Genomic DNA, 19,950 nt, shown 5'->3' on the forward strand with positions numbered 1-19,950 from the left:
GAGCTTAGTTGTACGGGGAACATGATGACATCACAATTTGGCAAGTATAAGAAATTTTTTGCCATAATTTTTTAAGTCATGAACATATGAAAGTTAGTGTCGGATTTATAAGTGCGGCCGTCCACCAGAGAGTTACCCAAGTGGTTGATTTGTAGGTGATGGCGATTGTGAAACCAAAAACTCGAAGGTGATCGCGAGAACATGAGGGATACGAGAGTTTTAGACAGGTTCGAGCCTCCGGAGAGTAATACACTACGTCTTGTATATTGGATTGTATTGCTTTGCGTTGGTGCGTGGAATAGTTCGGATACCCTCGGTGCCCTAGGCCGCCTTATATAGACTGACGACCTAGGGTTACAAGTCGGTTTGAATCTAATCTACTTAGTAGTTACGTGGAAGGTAATATGAGTCGAACTACCATACGTATTCCACAATATCCGAGATGGTTTGAACTGCCCGATCTCCTTGGCGTGTACTTCAAGTATCTTCATATCCTTGGCCCGCACGTCCTGGTCGGGCGGACCCACTTGTCAAGTTCGGCCAGTATCCTAGTCGGTAGGGACCCATGGGGTACCCATATCCCTCAAGCTCCTGAGCGATGTGTAGGCGAACAGGAACTTGAGGTCATCACAGTGAAGTTTGAAATGAAGTCGACTGAAGCGACGATGATGTCATGGTGACGAAGAGGTTGCACAGTGCTCCAAAAAGAAGAAAATCCGAGCGAACACAGAGCCATCGCACAGAGCGAAATTGAGTGCCGAGTTGATGGATGCTGGGCATCTAGCAAGTCGAAACGAAGGATATGGACGGCGTCGCAAGACGCACTCCATAGGAGTAGCCTTCAAGCATTGAAGCGATTAGTATAATCGGTCCAATGGTCAAAAACGAAAAAGTTGATCACAAGTCCAAGTGCCTGAACACAAGGGCGAAGCCGTGGAGGCATGCCAACCATAAGTAAGCGCCTAACCCCCGAGGATGAGGACTGACAGGGCCACGGAGGCACGCCGACCTGAAACTAGCATCCAGCCCCCGAGGATGAGGCCTGGCGGAGCCGCGGAGGCACACCGACCTGAAATAGGCGTCCAACCCTCGAGGACTAGGACTAGCGGAGTCGCGGAGGCACGCCGAGTCGTCCGCGGCGCCCAGCCCCTAAGCCTGGGAGCCGGACAAGTCGAGGAAGCACGTCGAGTCGCTTCCCACCCCGAGCCATAGAGGTCGGCCGGGCGACGGGAGACACGCCGAGTCATCTGCGGTGCCCAGCCCCCGAGCATGGGAGTCGGCCAAGCCATAGAAGCACGCTAAGTCGCCTCCCATCCGGAGCCAAAAAGGTCAGTCGAGCGACGGGAGGCACGCTGAGTCATCTGTGGCGCCCAACCCCCGAGCCTAGGAGCCGGCCGAGCCACAGAAGCACGTCAAGTCGGAAAACGTCGTTAAGAAGCTGGACCTGTAAAATGAAATTTGTAGTGTATCAAACTATATGACAAGACATGTGATGTAACTGATTTAATCGTATGCGGAGAAAAAAAGAGGTCTCCTTTGGTGTATATGGCAGGACAGCGTGTAGCTGAGGCCTGTAGCCCCTAAGCGCCTATTATTGCCTGAACAACATCCTGCTGAGAGCGGATCTCGAGCTTGTACGAGGGGTGAACACAAGGTTGTCTAGGTTTCGTGAGCTAGAACGCCGACCACACGAGTTAGTCGTCTTGCCTTGAGAGGGGGAGGAGATGGATGCAAGACCCAGAGGTTGGCGCCTAGGGGAAGCCTCCGAGCTTGAAAGCGTGTGGTCTGTCGAACAGGTCGGACAACCCTCGAGCGCTAGGAATAGCTCGATAGAGGAACAATAAGGCAGTAGGTATGTAAAGAACCTCAGATTTTATTCATTCAATAAAAAGGAAAAAAACACATAGCTTTTAAGTCCAAAAGGTAGAAGCATCGTAGGTGCTCGATGTTCTATGGATTGGATGCCTCAGCCGTCCGCCCGACAAGTGCCTGGCTGGATGACTTCTTTGACAACGCGATCTAGCCCCGCAATCAGGTCGGAGGGCACAGGTGAGCGGGTTGCCACGAGAATGTGTGGGACCCTCTCTGAGAGAGATCGTCGACCTGCTGGGCAAGCGGCGTGATGATCCTTGGGTATAGACCTTGCTCCGTCGAAGTAGATCTGATGGATGCTGAACTGGCGGTGGACGCCGATCGTCGAAGAAGGTGGTGGAGTCGGAGTCCACCGGCATGCTTCCCAAGCGAAACTGGATCGGATTAGCGAGGATGTCTTTCATGCTCTTGGGGAACACAACACCGGGGCGAGATGCTATCGAGCTCGCTAGGGAGGATCTCACAATCACCCCTACCTGGCGCACCAACTATCAGATTTATAAGCCTGACAGTCCACCAGGAGATTACCCAAGTGGTTGATTTGTAGGTGAGGGCGATTGTGAAACCAAAAACTTGAAGGTGATCGCGAGAACACGAGGGACACGAGGATTTTAGACAAGTTCGGATCTCCGGAGAGTAATACCCTACGTCCTGTATATTGGATTGTATTGCTTTGCGTTGGTGCGTTGAATAGTTCGGATACCCTCGGGGGTGCCTAGGCCGCCTTATATAGGCTGACGACCTAGGGTTACAAGTCGGTTTGAATCTAATCTACTTGGTAGTTACGTGGAAGGTAATCTGAGTCGGACTACCATACGCGTTCCACAATATCCGGACTGGTTTGAACTGCCCGATCTCTTTGGCGTGTACTCCAAGTATCTTCATATCCTTAACCCGCACGTCCTGATCGGATGGGCCCACTTGTCAGGTTCGGCCAGTATCCTGATCGATAAAGACTCATAGGGTACCCATACCCCTCACTTAGTTTGCTGATGAGAAATCTTATCATAACTATTGGTGTAACCAAACCGCTACCTAAACTTGTCAAACTTTGTCAAACTTTGCTGATTTTAGACATGGCCAGGGAGCCTGTTACAGGGGCTGGCAGGGCCGCGGAGACCATTGTCCCTTCCTGGTCCAATATTTTCATTAAAATTCTTTACATAGAGAAAATGTTAATTATATTTAAACCATGAAACAATTTTAATTGACTTCCACATATTTCACATGACAAACCAAATACGGAGTAATCCCTAAATTAACCACAAAGGCACAGAGTAGGAGAGTTGTGGACATAAATCAAGAGAATGGATCAAGCGATTTTGATGCACTTCATTTCATACTGCATTGGAAAGAAATATATCATTTAATGAGATGATAGAATTTATATTTAGAAATGATAAAATAGAAAGATGAGAGAAGTGCCTAGAAATTATAAAAGAGAGAATTCCTTATTTGACACCAGACAAATGACTCGTTCCTTCCTTGGCCCTCAAAATTTTTTCCTTTCTTATTTGACACTGACTTCAACTTTCGTTCCTAAATTGACACTTCGTTTGATTTTCTGTCAAGCTACTGTTAGATGCCATGTGAAAAGACCATTTTTCCCTCCCCTCTCTCATGGCTTGAACAACCCCGGCCGTCCCTGCGACTCTTTGTACTCACGCTCCTCATGTCGGAGCTTCCCTCCTCGGTGGCCGTGCCTCCTTGCGACGCCGCACCGCCGGTGCCGAGACGCGCGAGGGCCTGGTGCACAGAGGCAACTCGTCGCGCAGGACAAGGCAAGCTTCGCAGCATGGACGCGCTTCCCCAGAAGCCACCGGCGTCGTCCCTGTGCAGCGCCGCCATCCGCCGCCTGCAGCCGCAGCGCCGGGGCCGGCCGCACGCTTGCAGCGCCGCCGCCGCCGCCGCCGGCCGTGCCCAGCCCGAACCCCGTTCGCCTCGGCACCACCTGCCTCCCGCCGCTAGGCCTCGGGACGGAGCCTCCCGCGCGGTAGGCCCCTTCTTGCTCGACCGCCAGCACTCCAAGTCGGAGCCCGGGCCGGTCGGGGAGAGACCGCCGGAGGCGAGCGAGCAGCGCGACGCTGCAGACTCGGCGCCTGCGTGTGCGAGGCACACCGTGGTGGCCAGGAGCGCGAGGAGGAGGAGCGCCGAGGAGGAGGAGCGCCGAGGACCTGTGCGGTGTGGAGCAGAGGAGGGAGAAGAGTGGTGGGGCCTATAGGGTCAAAATCATCTTTTCGCAAGGCATTTAACGGTTCTTCGGACGGAAAATCCATCAGAGTGTTAATTTGGGAATGAAAGTTGAAATCAGTGTCAAATAAGGAAGGAAGAAATTTCGAGAGTTAATAAAGTAACGAGTCATTTGTCTGGAGTCAAATAAGGAATTATCTTAATGCACTTCAGAAGTCTAAAATGACATGGTAGTATATTTTTATACGGGGAGTATTTTTTTTCTTTTATTTTTGTTATAGTAATGCTTCTTGTTCGTTTGGACGGGCAAAAAATAATGGGGCCCTCGTAGCTACCAGGTGCCTATCACCCAGGTAAGCTGGCAATTCCAATCTTTGCCGTCGGGCGTGGGCGACGCCTTTTACACGGTTGGCGAGAAGGATAAGCGGTCAAGGAGGCCGGCTACATCGCTGAAATAAACACTTGGATCATGACGCAAAATTAGTCAAAGTTTTCCCAAGAGAGGGGTCAAATTGACTGTTTGCAGACCATACTAGTACCAATTTGTTTATGGCTCTTTCTTTAAATTAATTTATTTTAATAATAAATATGGCTGAATAAATGGAAGGGCGAGTCCCGAGGCGCCGGAGGATCCAAACAAGCAGCGCACGGAACGAAAAAGCTTCACGACTTTCACGAGACAACAACCAGAGGAAGAAAACAAAAACAACCAGAGGGCAGAGGGGACAGGGAGTGAGAGAGAGGGGAGCATTCATTCGAAATCCCTCGCCTCTCTCTCATCTCGGCCGCCGCCTCCTCACCTCGCCAGCCATCCGCCGCCAAGCGGGCGAGATCAGGGCGGCCGAGCAGACCCATTCCGCATTTCCGTCCCCTCTTCCGCCGAGGTAAACCCCTGCTCTAAGGCTTTGCTGCTTCATTTTTCTTGGGGAATTTTTTATGGTTTTCCGGGCGAAAGATTGGGTTTTTAGGGAGGGAGGGTGGGGAGGAGTTGCCGAGGCGACTCCGCCTCTGCTCGAGCGATTCGAATGCGGCCGAGTGGATGGAAGCGAAGGGGTTTAAGATTAACTGCGTGTTTGCCAGGGTTTGAGCAGGGTTTGTTTTGGGGTTTAGTTTCTCGATCTGATGCGATTTCGTGCCGCTTCGATGCGCTTCTTCCCTGTGTAAATCTCCTTGCTTCCTCACCAGGATGCGATTTTTTTTATCAATAGGAGATCAGAAAAGAATAAAGCTTTGGTTGTTAACCACAGTGTTCAATTCGAAGGAACTGAGATTACACGCAAACGAATGAAAAATGACTAGCACTGTACACCTTTTCTTCTTGTGAAAGGCATACTAATAAAAGCTCGATATGAGGTCTACCCGGAAACTTTGAACAAGTCCATGGGACTTGTGAGATATCTGTTGCGTAAGTAGGAAAACCTGCCTGGTCAACACTTGAAAGCATCACTTAGACCCTAGAGACCGTGCTCCATCTATTTCAAAATCTTTTCTTTTTTATAATTTATTTCAAAATATTTTAACAGTGCCCGGTCATGTAAAATTATGCTTATACTCAAGAGATGGTAATGAAATGATACAGACTGCTGACTGACTGAATGTATCTTTCCCGTGCTTTTTAAATAGTATTGTGTAATGTAATATACTAATATATCTGTCCTTTTCTCTTAGCAGGATATATAATTCCAAGACCCTGATGATGGCTACAGCTGGTTATATTGATGATTCCTGTTCTGAGGTTATTGATCCCCCAAAGACTGAGGTACTAGACGTTACGGAACTCGCTGGCGACCATATTCAGCATCCACCAAAACCGAATGTGGTGGTGTCTAGCAGTGTGCGTGAACTTCTGGAATGTCCAGTCTGCTTGAGTGCCATGTATCCTCCTATTCATCAGGTGCACATGCGTACCGATCCATTGCATGTTTACATATATGCCTGTATTAAATTAACCCTCTTCAAATCTAGTCATTTGGATGGAAATTATGGTTTACTGGTTCAAGAGTTGCTTTCAGTATTATGAACTGCTATCACATTTTTAGTCTGGTCCATCTCAATTCCTGGAGATGTTCAATCTACAGTGTTTAGAAACCACAAATGTGTTTTCTGTTAGGTATATGGTGCGGAACAGAAAGATGCTCTGCTGTATATCTCCTATTAAACTAGTAAAATCTTATTTCATATGATAGTAATGTCATGTTTTCTCTGTGCAGTGCTCCAATGGTCATACATTGTGCTCTGGATGCAAACCAAGGGTTCATAATCGCTGTCCAACATGTAGGCATGAATTGGGTAACATAAGATGCCTTGCTCTCGAGAAGGTGGCTGCATCTCTTGAACTTCCATGCAAGTACCAGACCTTTGGGTGCTCAGGCATATATCCTTACTACAGCAAACTGAAGCATGAGTCACAGTGCCAATATAGGCCCTATAGTTGTCCATATGCTGGATCTGAATGCACGGTTGCTGGTGACATTCCATACTTGGTAAATCACTTGAAAGATGACCACAAAGTTGACATGCACAATGGCTGCACCTTCAACCATCGTTATGTCAAGCCAAACCCTCATGAAGTTGAAAATGCCACCTGGATGCTTACGGTATTACTCGTTTCATCAATGTGTTGATTAACAATTTCTATTAGGTGTTTTTTTCGAAACTTGTTTTACTTCCGCAAAGATTGAAGTTCAATTTTCTATAGCTTTTTGTGGACATTTCTGAAGTGAAACTTTCTGCATATTTGTCAAATATTAGTGTGGCATGTGTTTATCAACCTGCAACTAGTTGTCACACATATAAAAATACAATAAAGGTGCTGATCATCACACACTTTTTGGGTTGAAAATAATTTTCTTATACAAAGGCACTGCTTGTACAGATCCATGTTCATCTAATTTTGATGAACAGTCTTTGACTGTTTCAAGTCAAGAGCGCAAAACATTTCAAATTGCTTCTTTATCTGAAACCTTCTCTCATGGATTTCTTCCAGTGCAACAAAAATGTGATGTCTATTAATTTTGTCATTACCATTGAATGAATGATGAAGTAAACAAACTGATTATAATTATCTCATGCAGGTGTTTAGCTGCTTTGGCCAATACTTCTGCTTACACTTTGAAGCCTTTCAGCTGGGCATGGCACCTGTCTACATTGCCTTCCTGAGGTTCATGGGAGACGACGTGGAAGCGAAGAACTACAGCTACAGCCTGGAGGTGGGAGGCACTGGGCGCAAGATGATCTGGCAAGGAGTGCCCCGTAGCATCAGAGACAGCCATCGGAAGGTCCGTGACAGCTATGATGGGCTGATCATCCAGCGGAACATGGCCCTGTTTTTCTCAGGCGGTGACAGGAAGGAGCTCAAGCTGCGGGTCACCGGGAGAATCTGGAAGGAGCAGTAGGATAATCAGGAGCCCACCCTCCTCGTGCTGTACTGACCTCTTGAGGTCATGAATCACATTAGCAAGAGCTGTAGCCGCGTGCAGGAACTGACAATTCGTAATTTTTTTAGCCTGCTCTAGTTTGCTATTTGTCTTCTGGCTTCTGTAGCCTCCTGGTTCTGGTGGATGTAGCTCATCTCATGTAAACCAGCACGGTACTGATGTAGAATTCGTAGAGATCTCTTCAGCTTGAACTGTCTAGGAGCTGCCATTCTGTGGTATAGGAGAATCTAATGGCAACTCATGAGATGCGAATGATATATGCTAGAGAATTAAGTATTGTGAAATGCTAGAAAGGACCCCTTCTGGAGTGCCACCTGTTCAAGATTTTTTTTAAAAAAGGAGGGTTCAACACATCTCATGCCATCTTCCAGAGCAGATAGGAAATGAAGTGCTAAGTAAACTGAAAAAAAAAGGAGAAAGGTTTCAAACAGGTAGGCTCCAGATGTCAGGATTTTGAAATGTATATTGCAAAAAGTTTGAATTATGCATCGCGGGAGACAAACCCCTGGAGAAACAAATAGCTGTACTACGAGCAATTACTCAGCACCGGGCATTCAGACTTCCGTTCGAACTCTTTATTGACCTTTACATCCATCACATACTGACGTACACAATGAAGTTTGTCTCAGCAACATGATTTGATCCTTCTATAGATCTTGTTCGTGTGAATAGTGGGATAGTTCAGAAACTGAGCATGTGTCCCAAAAGCGTAATCACAGTTACAAGGGAAAAAAAACATGTACTTTTCTATATGATGTCATAACAACTACGCAATTGTTAAATCCAAACTTTCAGTTTATTCACATATAAAAGACAAGCAATGCCCCTATAAGAAGTATCATCTGAAGTTCGTGATTTCTTTTCTGTACAATCGGAAATTATAAATCTTCAACAGGAGCAGCCATTACAGACAAATATGAAAGAAACAGACAAGCTTTTTATTTCATACAATGACCATATCTTTACAAGTTAAAAACTCCTTCCATGTACAAGGCATGAGCTCCCACGCTCAGGTTACTCAAGCTCATCCAAAGTTTCAGTTGAAGATTGCTCGGAAAAAAAAACTTTCAGTTGAAGAGTCACTACAATTTAGTTACTGGTTTCCTTCCTGTGAATTGCAATAAAACACCACCTTAAATGATGATGAAATTATCGGTTCATTCTATCAATATGATTAGTGGGTCGCTCTGTCTACTTCATACATTTCACCAACTCGAATTAGTATTCTGGGAACAAAGACTCACAATACTGATCTTCTACTAGTTTAACTCTCTGAAATGTTGAGCCATCTATATACCCCCCCCCCCCCCCAAGCTGTCATGTGGAAAGACTTCTATCAGGCTAAAGGGCTGGCTCCATCACAACTCACTACACAGCAGATTCTTCAAGACAAAAGTGCGGATTGCACACTTTGCGGTTACAGATGAGGTTCTTGAATATATAACTTGACTATTGACCTGCATGATCATAGTATTGCAAACCACAGCACTAGGGTTCTTCAAGACATGCGATGCTTCATTTTTTTGTGTAAAATAATGTGTCACTACTAATCTAGGAATAACATAAGCGTAAAATCATATGCACATGGTTTTAGAAGAAAAAAATGATGCACATCACATGTTTCAGAATTCAGAGCACAACAAATGCTTACCTAGGAGCCAAGCAAACGTCTAAAACAGAACAGCAAAATAGGGGGATATATATACAATGAATAATGTTTAGCACAGCCTCCATTACCTACATTGATCAAACCCACTCCAGACATCAATTTTCAATATACATTTCATAGACACACAAATATACATCAGATGGCACCTTAATCACCACTTGTGATTCCCCATTGCACAGATTTTATACAACTATACAGCCAATAACCCTATTGGCATATTGGTATCTTACCGAAACACTAACGCCATTCACCACACCCAATCTCCAACTCTGTACACAACCACAAGGTTTACAACATACAACAGGCAACGGAAACAAGGAAGGCTCCACCTTTCTTCTATGTACATCCTCTAAATCTCTAATCCTCTGGTTCATCTTCTACTACATGAAGAAGGTTCCCCGACACATTTCATAGACACAACACATGTATAGTATTTTGAGATGGCACCTTAATCACCAGGTGCGATCATCGCGCTGCAGATTTCACAAGTGCAGGGCCAAGAAACCATTCGTTCTCCTCCCAAACACTAACAGCACACCCAATCTTCAAATGTGTGCAGGGCCAAGGAAACAAGGAATTCTTTGTTTCTCTCCGCATGTCTAACTTTGGTTCTCGTACTACTGTTAACATGGTGGATTCATCTACTGAGCGATCAAGAACAGCAATTGGGGCAGCGTACCAAGCCATTCTCGTTGCACTCGATGCAGCGGCGGGCGCGCCCCTCCGCCTCCACGAACACCTTGCGGGAGCCGTCGCAGGCGTTGCAGGGCACAAACCGGAAGCCCCCGCAGGCGCCGCAGACGAAGGCCGGGTCCTGGCCGGGTGCGCCCTCGAGGACGCGGCGGAGCTCGCCGGACTCGTGCAGGTGGCGGACCTCGTCGGCGCCGCCGACGAGCACGCCCCCGACGAGGAGCTGCGGGAGCGAGAAGCCGCGGCCCCGCGCGGCGAGGATCCCCTGGAGCTCCCGCCGGAGCGCGGCGTCCATGGAGACGTCGCGCTCGTCGACGGCGACGCGGAGCCCCCGCAGAGCGGCGCGCACCGCGCAGCAGTCCGCGAACGTGCGGCGCACGCCGCGGAGCGACGTCGTGTAGAGGACCACTGACTGCGGGCGCTGCGGGTTGGGCGCCGGCGACGGCGGCGTTGGCGGCAGGTGGCGCCCCTGGTACGGGTGGTGGTAGGTGAGCGACCGGGCCAGGTGCCGCGACTTCTTGTTCTTGGAGCACGCCCCCGGTGCGCCGCCGCTGACGTCGTCCATCTCCGGCTGCCTCCTCCGGTGAAGTGTACTGTGTAGGGTTCCGAGCTCCGACGGGAGGAAAGGGAAGACGAAGTGTGGGGAATGAGAGGATTGGTGGTTTGGTGCCTTCGTGTTTGTGACTTCTGACTTGGGTTATTGGTGACGAACTGACGATGACAACGAAGCTTTCGGCTAACGACATTGGTTCTGTTCGTTTCAACTTATTCAGCCGGTTTAGCAGCCACCAAATAATAATTTTCTCTCACAACAAATCAGCCGTTTCAGCTTTTCGGCCGGCTTATAAGCTGAAGCGAACAGGACCATTGCTCCTGGATCCTTAAAAAAAACCATTACACACAAGGTTGACAAAAGGTTGACAACTAATCTCTTCCCTCCATTTCAAATATTAGATCATCCGTCATATGTAGTTTCTTCTATATATCTGAACATAATATACATATATACTTATAATATACCTATATACTTGTATAACAAAATCTATAGACAAACAGGTTAAAACGACCTGTAATTCAAAATAAAATGGAGGTAATAATTGCCTTACTTTTTTTTAATTGTACTGTGATCGTGATGTATTGAGCGTCGAGAGAGAAGCTTTTGCGAATGTGAAAAGATCTCCTCTCATATTCTATTGAATTTAGGTGCCATTGCCCTTCTTATAGGTTAGTTATCTCAATCCTCTTTTCAATGTTTTTATAGAGCCAAGATTAACGTCTTACATCATAAGATGTTCCAATCTGATATAACTTTTAACTTTTCCCTCCCAACAAATCCACCTGTACCCATATCCATCTGTACTCTCTCTTTTTTTATTTTTATTTTTAAAAAAACTTCTATAGAAATCTTAACGGGCTGTTTAACCTTGGCGCATTTACGGGCTGAGCCCATATCTATGTCGGGCCTGGTCTGAGCCCAGCCCAGTACCCAGAGTTGTGTGCTACCTGGATAATAGAACAAGGCAACCGGTTGTGTGCTATCTCCCACCGAGCGTCAGGATAAGAAAACAGCGCGGCCCTGCACGGAGGGCGACCGACCGACCGACCGAGCGGAGGCAGCTCCTCCGGCGACTGCGAGCGCCCGAGCATGGCGTCCCTATCCCCTTCCCTCCACCTCCCTTGGTACGCCCCTCCTCGCCGTCTCTTCTCCTTCCTGTCAGTGCCCCTCGCTGCCTCGGGCTCGTAGGACAGAGTGGTTTTCTTCTCGGCCCTCCACTGACACGCGCCAAGTGCTGCGGTTCCAGCATCGTGGGTCAAGGATTGCTGCGTGGCGTATGTCCTCGTTGCCCTGGATGGATTTGCCGGGCTTCTTGTTTTCAAGAACCGACATTTTCTTGGTTACTGTCTTGCTGCTCCGCCATCAAAAGGAGAAGGGTGGACTACTGGACTGTTGGAGTGCTGGTGGTGAATCCAGACATTCTTTATCCTGATGCAGTTGGAGTGGGCGCCTGCCAACAATCGGACTAGTTTTGTAGGGAAATTCCGTTAAATGCAGTCACCCACATCTTCCTGCATTACCGCAGGAGGTCGCAGGCTCCTGATGGAAGCGCTGTATCTCGAATGGGACAGCAATTTGGATGGGTTTAGTGTTCTGTCTTACAGAAATGTTACCTATTAGTTCAGTGCCTATAGCTTGGATGTAGGACCTTGTTTTGCTTCCAGGGCTCACTGATTGATAATCTACTGCTATATGATCCTCATTAGCACTAGCACATATGACAGGGTGCCTTGGATTTGCACTTACAAAGTTCAAGGTGAAGGCACAGTTTAGCAACCGGTTTTGGGTTGGTAGCTTTTACTGTTTGGTCTTTAGAAGTAGAAGATCCCATGTTTCTAGTTAGTAGCAAACGTTGTGCTGAGCATTCATGTTCTAAATTCATTTTGGTCTAAATTCATTTTGGTCTAATAAAGTGTCTAAATCAAATTGATCCATTATTGTCTAATAGGAAGGATTGTTTTTCTAAAATATAATATGGAAATTTTAGTGGGGTTCTTACTTTCTCTGAAATAAACCAGCAATTCAAGAACTGGCTTCCTTGGAAAGACACAAGGGATTCGTCCTCGTGTTATCCCTGCTGGCAGAGTTGGATTTGTCAGAACAGTAGTGGAGTGCAAGGAATCTAGAATTGGAAAGAAGCCCATCGATGTTCCATCAAATGTTACTCTCACATTAGAGGAACAGTTTGTCAAAGCTAAGGGTCCGCTGGGGGAGTTATCACTGAGCTATCCAGGTGAAGTGAAAGTTGTGAAAGAAGAATCTGGTAAGCTAAGACTTTATAAGACTGCGGAGACTAAGAGGGCGAACCAGATGCATGGACTTTTCAGGTAAATGGCAACTGGAAACTAAAAATGAGTTTTCCCATATCATTTTTTGCTGATTTACTTCCCATAATGTGTTTCACTACATTTATTCTTGTGTTATATATCTTCTCCCGGTATTCCTAAATTTAGCTGCCAAATCATGAGCTCTCTGTTCTTGTCACAACTCTTATAGTTGAGCTATCACTTTGTATAGTCTGGAGCTGAGGAGCAGTATTGATTCTCATGAATATTTCATTGTGATACCACCAGTGCCTTGAATAATTTGTATAACACATGCTATTTTCAGTATATGCGTAGATAAACAGTCCTACGATGTTATTAGCTCTTACAAGGATTCAGATTCTAGATAGCGATATTGTGCTTCATGTATTTATTTTTTTCTCTGACCTCTTGTCTTGCCAATAACCAGTAAATGTGATGGCTTTGCTTTGTTCTAGACCTGAGAAAAAACACTTAAACGATCTGCTTTAAGAAAAATAGCCGCATTCTAGTTGGTCTGAAAAAGATTTGCATACAAATGTCTATCTTCTTGCATTCACCATTCTCTGTCCAGTATTGGTGCCAAGGAAATAGACTATGCTATTGCTTCTTTCTGGTATTCAGGAACTGTGAAATCTCTTTTATCTATAACAAACATCATCAAGTGTCTGTACCACTTGGGCTATAATTTATCCTGGCATTATCTTAATGAATAAAAGGAGCAGAGATATCGTGGGGAAAGTACCCACCTTGGCTAAGATACACACATAAGAGTACTTTATGTACGGTCAAGAATTGAATGTAAAGGTGTGATACATCACCATATTCTCTATCTGTTTTATCCTTTGTGCTTCGTTTAATCTTTTGCTAGTTCACTCAGAGTATGTACATTTTGTTTGCCTTAAGCATCAATGATCTCCTTACTGAGTGATCTTTGAAAGTTTCTTAGAGAAATCATATTATGGATTCTTTATCTTGTCTGTCCTTCACGTCTTCCTCTAAATACTTAGGTGCAAATTTTCAATGCAGAACATTGACCGACAACATCATCATTGGTGTGTCCAAAGGATTCGATAAGAAGCTTCAATTAGTGGGTGTTGGATATCGTGCTGCGGTGGAGGGCAACGATCTCGTGATGAATCTGGGATTCTCGCACCCTGTCCGGATGGCTGTTCCAGAAGGCCTGCAGGTCAAGGTGGAAGAGAACACCAGGATCATTGTGAGCGGCTATGACAAGAGCGCAATCGGTCAGTTTGCTGCTACCATAAAGAAGTGGAGACCACCTGAGCCATACAAGGGAAAGGGTATCCGATATGCTGATGAGGTTGTCAGAAGGAAGGAGGGCAAAGCTGGGAAGAAGAAATAGAAACTGTTTCTTTGTTTTTTTGTGGTTTTACACTGTAATGATCATCACGTACTAAGGCCGCCCTTAGAAAATCCCGTCCTTTTCTTATCATGGCATGTAGATCTACACTTTCACCATCCCACGATTCCCTGGCCTTCCAAGCATTTTATGCTACTCCACTGAAAAGAAAGAACAGCAGCACTGATGATACTTGACCTGCAATGCCTGGGACCCTGATCAATGTGCAAGTGGTAACCAAAGGCTAAGATGGGTAGGAATATCCTTTAGGCACCTTTTGGAAGCAAGGAGGAGCAAAACCCAGGGATGGAAAAACCCCCACTAAGAACTAAGATGATAATTAAAATTATATCCTCATGGATTACCTATCCAGTGAAAAGTCCAGGATCCTAGAGGGATTGGAGTTTCCAAATTAGGCCTTATTGTGATACCTGTTTCCTGTTTCCATGGGTTTAAGAAGTTTGGTTAATTCCAGAGGCTGTTCCAGAAGTTCTAGGGAAGGAGGGCTGAAAGTTGAAGTGAAAGGGAACAGCGGGATCACTGTGACAGGTTGTGAGCGGGGGCGACGAGAGTGCGCTCAGAGCATGCCTTACTTGTGTCCATATTTGTTCTCATTCACAAGCCTGATCGATCTGTGTCAACTGAGCCCAGAACGTACTGACTGAGCCACTTCAAGACTGAAAGCGGTCTGGCTAGGTGACTGGCTGAACCGGGCGTCCTCTCTCATCATCCTAGATTTGTGAATCGCTAGAAAGTCGTGCCGATCACAGAAGCTTCATTGGTTTGGATGCTCTGGCAAGCCTAGAGTGTGATGAATAGCATGGGTCTATTTCAGGGTTTGCTAGCTGAGGAAGTAGGAACCCAGTATGTGAGGGGTGCTTTCGATGCTAGGCTCTACCAGGAAAATGGTAAACAAGATACTCCGATTATCTTTATTTACGCTGGGCCTTATATTGATCGATTGCTTCCAACCAATGCGGAAGCTGCAGTGGAGAATAGCCCCACGTTGAATCAATTGATGCCCAAGTCGCTGTGCACATTGGATTAATCGATGATCAGCGGCAGGACGCGAACGACACGGGTGGCCCATATCGGAGCCCTGAAAGCTTTTATATAAATGTAAGCGCAATTGGCAATTGGTCGGATGAGGTTTTTTTTTTTTCAAACGCTACCAAAGCAAGAAGTAGAGAACTGGTTTCTATGTTTCTTATGGCTTTCATATATTTATTTTATTTTTCTTTGATGTAAAGCCTACAATTTGATCTATGATGCTAGATCTATAACATAAAATTTGCTAGAATCCAGAAAGCTAAAAAAGGCTTGATTTGGAATGGAGAAATTGTTCATTTGTATATGTTGTGGCTTCCATATATCATTTCAATTTTTTATTGAAGTTGTGCAATTTGCAGCATCTATGCTCCATAACATGAAAAATGACAAGGAGTATTCAGGATTATCCTGACTACGATTTTGAATTGTGAGAATGAAAAATGCATGAATAGGGCCTTCCTATCTTATCATCCTATAAATGTGATGGATTGTCCTGGCTATGATTCTGAATTTGCCAGCATGAAGAGTGCATGAACAGCGCCTCCTATCTTTATCGTCTTATTACAAAAATGTGAAGCAAGCACTAAATTCAGGCTGCTTGATAAAGTCTGCAACCAAAGCAGATGAGATATTAGAAGGGAAATGAAATGTATATTTTTTTAGCAAAGAAATGTATATGTTACATATTAACATGATCCTGATAAAAAAAGATTGGCATTTTATTTGCACCAGTATCTTCAAACATTCTAGATGGGGTTGCAACATGGTGCGTTTGGAGATCAGATGTTAAAGGGTTCATAGTGTAGTTTTAGATTTTTTTTTACCCGATTTCATTTCTAGAAACAGAGACCAATGCCATGTGCCATTTTATTGCACAAGAAAACAGTTCATGTTTCAGTTTGGAAAATTCCAACCAAACAACATGCTGAAACACCAAACTCATTGTGGCAATTGACAATCTAATCACCTCTAACATACCGCAGGTAACATCAAGCTATACTTTAAGTTTAGTTGAGTGGTGCGGCGCGTGCTGATGTCCCAAAATACTGACCGATGTTATTTGTTACTCTCTGGGACTTATTCTTTTTTTAATATAATCATCAGCCCTTCTACATAGTTCATTAAAAAAGTATCTACTTTAAACCCTGAGAAAGGGCCTGAAAGTTAACATCGGGATCACTGTGAACGGCTACGACAAGAGCGCAGTCAGTTAATGGTGTACTTGTTTCCTGTTTTGGCCCATGTCAGTGTGTTTGTGATATACTAGAGTGGCATGGAATGGTCTGACCAGATGTTATTGGAGGCCTGAAAGTTGGAGTGCAAGAGAACAGCAAGATCATGGAGATAAAATTGGAGGTGGTTTGAGTCCGCTTGCTGTAGCCTGGGGTGAAGTCGTGAAGATGACCCTAACACTGCAATAGTTGAATGCCCATGCCATGGCAGACTGCCAGCTCCTCTCGGACTAACAAGAGAATGGGTCACATCTAGGTTGTGAAAGGTGTGTTTTTGAATTTGTCAGAATGAAGAATGCATGAAAAATCTGAGGCACAATTACGGAACACTAGTCTGTGGGTCAGTTGCGTGCCTGCGTCTCGTCGTCGTCGTCGAGCCACTCACCCGCACGGGCCCCACCGGGGCGTCCGATGCCTGGCTGGACTGCGGCCAGGTGGCCGCCGCCGCATCCGGTGGCTCGCGTCCCCTCCCGCCTCGGCGCCTCGCCTTCCCTTCCGATATCTTTTGCTCCCGCCGCCGCCGCGCCGCGCACGCTTGTGCTCTCGTTCGTTTCTCTACCCGCTGTTGCTCTTGGCCCCACGATGGCGGTGGCTTGCTTCAACTTCAACCCCTTCCTCTCGCCGCTCGTCGCCGCCCCGCCGGGCAGGAGCGGTCGAGCGGCGTTCCTGCGGTCGCGCGCGGCTTCCCTCGGACCGCTCGCGTGCGGCGCGGTGGTAGGTCGCGGCAGGTGGCGGCTCGCGGCGGCGGCTGAGCCGCGGGCCGTGCAGGAGCAGCCGGCGCGGTCGGAAGCGTCCGGCGAGACCGGCGCCGCGGTGGCCCCCAAGGCGTCCTCCAAGCTGGTTCTTGTCGTCGGGGGCACCGGCGGCGTTGGTAAGACAGAGATACCGCTGCTCTCTGTCTCTGTTCCAGCATTGCTAGTATTTCGGCTCCTATACAGTAAAGCTGCAGAGCTCATTTATCTCTGAATTTTACAATAGCCTAATATCAACGACCGAGTTTGAATCATGCGGTATACTAAATACTGTTGGACGAAGGATGGCATGTTTGAGTTGCATTACATCATACGTTTTCTCCGACTTGTGTTGCTGTGTCCTGCAGCCTTAGTTCTTGTGTTGCTTGCGAGATAAATTCTCAAAATATTAACTGAGTACATCCTTGCAGGGCAGTTGGTTGTAGCATCTTTGCTCAGCAGGAACATCAAGTCAAGGTTGCTCCTAAGAAACCCCGAAAAGGCAGAGTCTCTATTTGGCAAGCAGGATGAGAGTGTGCTGCAGGTACATCTGTAGTTTTAGCATTCTTTTTTTCTTCCCAGGTGCTCTCGAGATAAAATAATATGCGTTGTGTCGTGACTTGAGCTAGAGTGACTCCTGCCAAAGTGCTAATACAAGTTTATCTTTTATGACAGGTTTACAAAGGGGACACAAGAAATCCTAATGATTTGGATCCACAAATGTTTGAGGTTGAACTCTGTTTCTTTGAGTTCTTACAATTTATCTGTTTTATGGGCTATATTTCTGCAATGATTGAATAAGTCAAAATATAGGGGTCTCTTTTCATAGGGAGTTACACATGTGATATGTTGCACTGGAACTACAGCATTTCCTTCAAAGCGCTGGGATGGAGATAACACTCCAGAACGTGTAGGTATGCACTGCCTGATATTCTGCAGTTGAGTTTAAATTTTCACCCAAGATGCTGCTGTAATGCTAAAAAGAACGTGCACTTAAACTTCTCTTAAATACTCTATCACGAAAGTTAAGTAAATGAAAGAGTTTTTGCAAGGATAATCTTGATGTAGGAGACTTTCAATTCCAGAATGAGGCAAATAAAAAAAACCTGAAATGTAGATGTGCTAGAGGGCTAATGAGTTGTTTGTTTGTCTCACGTTCTAAACATCCATTTAAGTTTTTATTATGTACATTCTGCTGGTAATATCACGCATATTGATGATTATTGCTATATCCATGTTTGCCACATATGCAAGCTAACAGTGCCAGTGATTAATTAATGGGTGAGAGTTGAGACAATATCTTACTGCTTTCTCACTAATTACCACACATTTCCTGTTGATAGATTGGGATGGCATCCGAAATCTTGTTAGCGCTCTTCCACGGACAATCAAGAGACTGATTTTTGTGTCATCCATTGGTGTTACAAAATACAATGAAATACCATGGAGGTATACCTTACAATTCTTAGGAAGAATTTCAGTATTTACAATTGAAGTTCATGACATAATAGTAATGATGAATGTTATGATACCTGTAAAACAATATGCAACACGTCTTATGTGTAGAGTTTATATATGCAAAATCATACTAGTTTATTTAGCAATTGATTTTCTGTCAGGAAGTCATAAATATTTCTTGTGCGAACCTAACATTATGACTTGTTAATTCTACTTTCTACAGTTCAGGTCTCCATTCTTTTCACCTTGATAGCATTTCTTATTCTATTGGGTCCTATGTTACACATAATTTGAACCTTGGTCCTTAAGCGATTATGCTGTGCATTTTTCAGTATCATGAATCTCTTTGGTGTGCTCAAGTACAAGAAGATGGCAGAGGACTTTGTCCGCAGTTCCGGGATACCGTTCACCATTATCAGGTTCATCTTATACACAGGAAATTGTATTGGTGGACAGTGGACACATCATGGATATATTATTCTGACATGATATGAGCTGTTTACAGGCCTGGAAGATTGACTGATGGGCCGTACACTTCGTATGATCTTAATACACTTCTTAAAGCCACAGCTGGAGAGCGGCGAGCAGTAGTCATAGGCAAAGGTTATTCCTTTCGTTATTCTGCTGCATCTTATGGTGATTTTTTTAAAAAAAAAATAAGTTTTTTGGTTCTTCTAACACTTTCCCGCTATCCTACTAGGTGACAAGCTTGTGGGAGAAGTTAGCAGGCTGGTGGTGGCAGAGGCCTGTATCCAAGCTCTAGATATTGAATCCACTGAAGGACAGATATACGAGATTAATTCAGTGAAGGTATTCTTGGGCACGACGCAATTGGTGCTTATGACATGCTATGCTTATCATTCTTCCCATTGCAAACATAAATTGTGCTTCCTTTCAGACTAAAAATATAGTTACCAGAATCGCATACCAAAAAATGGACCTCACTGGCTACATAGTTGTGCTTTTTTTTTTCTGGCAAGCAATTGCAATAATCTCTTTTAACTTGGACTGAGATGGGAGTAATCATGCTAATTCAGGGCGAAGGACCTGGGACGGACCCGGTGAAATGGGAGCAGCTATTCAGTTCTGCCCAATCAACATAGTGGCACTCACGGGGAATCTCTATTGCACACTGTATATCATACTGTAGCGTGCATAATTCCGTAGAAGCAGGCAAGCAGCATATGTAGTAACTATAATTGTAGCAGCCGTGTACAGAGATTTAGGTCATTAGCCACACGCTTGCGAGTTGCAAGGACTATTTATTTGGTCGTTTGCGTGCAATTGTACTGGATCACTGGATGGATCTTCTTCTGGATGGTTCGTACTTGACCTTGGTGCTCCGGAGAGTCTGGAGCCTCGCCGGAGAACGGCAGGCGGCGGCGCGGCGCTCATCGGT

General features: G+C 45.6%; 4 protein-coding genes across 5 annotated transcripts; 3 read left to right on the top strand and 1 right to left on the bottom strand.

The window, feature by feature from the left end:
- The first annotated feature begins 4,719 nt into the window (after positions 1 to 4,719).
- LOC101778124 (E3 ubiquitin-protein ligase SINAT3) lies at positions 4,720 to 7,786 on the top strand. Of its 2 annotated transcripts, none has more exons than XM_022829856.1 (4): positions 4,720 to 4,946; positions 5,731 to 5,956; positions 6,273 to 6,659; positions 7,137 to 7,786. In XM_022829856.1, the coding sequence occupies exons 2-4, from the start codon at positions 5,756 to 5,758 to the stop codon at positions 7,455 to 7,457; spliced, it is 909 nt and encodes a 302-aa protein (XP_022685591.1). In that variant the 5' UTR covers positions 4,720 to 4,946; positions 5,731 to 5,755; the 3' UTR covers positions 7,458 to 7,786. The 2 variants fall into 2 exon arrangements, with proteins under 2 accessions (XP_022685591.1, XP_004984335.1); XM_004984278.3 differs by having other exon boundaries at positions 4,721 to 4,946; positions 5,734 to 5,956.
- A 1,384-nt stretch (positions 7,787 to 9,170) lies between these two features.
- LOC101780672 (uncharacterized protein At5g39865) lies at positions 9,171 to 10,564 on the bottom strand. The gene has a single exon (XM_004984285.2). It carries the CDS (start codon positions 10,421 to 10,423, stop codon positions 9,821 to 9,823), a length of 603 nt encoding a protein of 200 aa, XP_004984342.1. The 5' UTR covers positions 10,424 to 10,564; the 3' UTR covers positions 9,171 to 9,820.
- An 821-nt stretch (positions 10,565 to 11,385) lies between these two features.
- LOC101780276 (50S ribosomal protein L6, chloroplastic) lies at positions 11,386 to 14,272 on the top strand. Its single transcript, XM_004984284.4, has 3 exons — positions 11,386 to 11,538; positions 12,433 to 12,741; positions 13,747 to 14,272. The coding sequence occupies exons 1-3, from the start codon at positions 11,504 to 11,506 to the stop codon at positions 14,081 to 14,083; spliced, it is 681 nt and encodes a 226-aa protein (XP_004984341.1). The 5' UTR covers positions 11,386 to 11,503; the 3' UTR covers positions 14,084 to 14,272.
- A 2,457-nt stretch (positions 14,273 to 16,729) lies between these two features.
- On the top strand, positions 16,730 to 19,853 carry LOC101779860 (sanguinarine reductase). Its single transcript, XM_004984283.4, has 9 exons — positions 16,730 to 17,233; positions 17,525 to 17,637; positions 17,769 to 17,822; positions 17,923 to 18,007; positions 18,437 to 18,542; positions 18,884 to 18,970; positions 19,057 to 19,154; positions 19,252 to 19,361; positions 19,589 to 19,853. Exons 1-9 carry the CDS (start codon positions 16,774 to 16,776, stop codon positions 19,652 to 19,654), a joined length of 1,179 nt encoding a protein of 392 aa, XP_004984340.1. The 5' UTR covers positions 16,730 to 16,773; the 3' UTR covers positions 19,655 to 19,853.
- The last annotated feature ends 97 nt before the right edge of the window (positions 19,854 to 19,950 follow it).

Source organism: Setaria italica, chromosome IX, assembly GCF_000263155.2.
Source record: "Setaria italica strain Yugu1 chromosome IX, Setaria_italica_v2.0, whole genome shotgun sequence".
In the NCBI taxonomy this organism is placed as follows: Eukaryota; Viridiplantae; Streptophyta; class Magnoliopsida; order Poales; family Poaceae; genus Setaria; species Setaria italica.

Bases quoted from the DNA above. Each gene is read 5' to 3' on its own strand.
- LOC101778124 (XM_022829856.1), top strand. From the start codon at position 5,756: ATGATGGCTACAGCTGGTTATATTGATGATTCCTGTTCTGAGGTTATT. The intron at 5,957-6,272 runs GTGCACATGCGT...TTCTCTGTGCAG, and splicing joins TGTATCCTCCTATTCATCAG to TGCTCCAATGGTCATACATT. The intron at 6,660-7,136 runs GTATTACTCGTT...TATCTCATGCAG, and splicing joins ATGCCACCTGGATGCTTACG to GTGTTTAGCTGCTTTGGCCA.
- LOC101780672 (XM_004984285.2), bottom strand. From the start codon at position 10,423: ATGGACGACGTCAGCGGCGGCGCACCGGGGGCGTGCTCCAAGAACAAG.
- LOC101780276 (XM_004984284.4), top strand. From the start codon at position 11,504: ATGGCGTCCCTATCCCCTTCCCTCCACCTCCCTTG. The intron at 11,539-12,432 runs GTACGCCCCTCC...GAAATAAACCAG, and splicing joins CCTTCCCTCCACCTCCCTTG to CAATTCAAGAACTGGCTTCC. The intron at 12,742-13,746 runs GTAAATGGCAAC...TTTTCAATGCAG, and splicing joins CAGATGCATGGACTTTTCAG to AACATTGACCGACAACATCA.
- LOC101779860 (XM_004984283.4), top strand. From the start codon at position 16,774: ATGCCTGGCTGGACTGCGGCCAGGTGGCCGCCGCCGCATCCGGTGGCT. The intron at 17,638-17,768 runs GTACATCTGTAG...CTTTTATGACAG, and splicing joins AGGATGAGAGTGTGCTGCAG to GTTTACAAAGGGGACACAAG. The intron at 19,155-19,251 runs GTTATTCCTTTC...CTATCCTACTAG, and splicing joins AGCAGTAGTCATAGGCAAAG to GTGACAAGCTTGTGGGAGAA.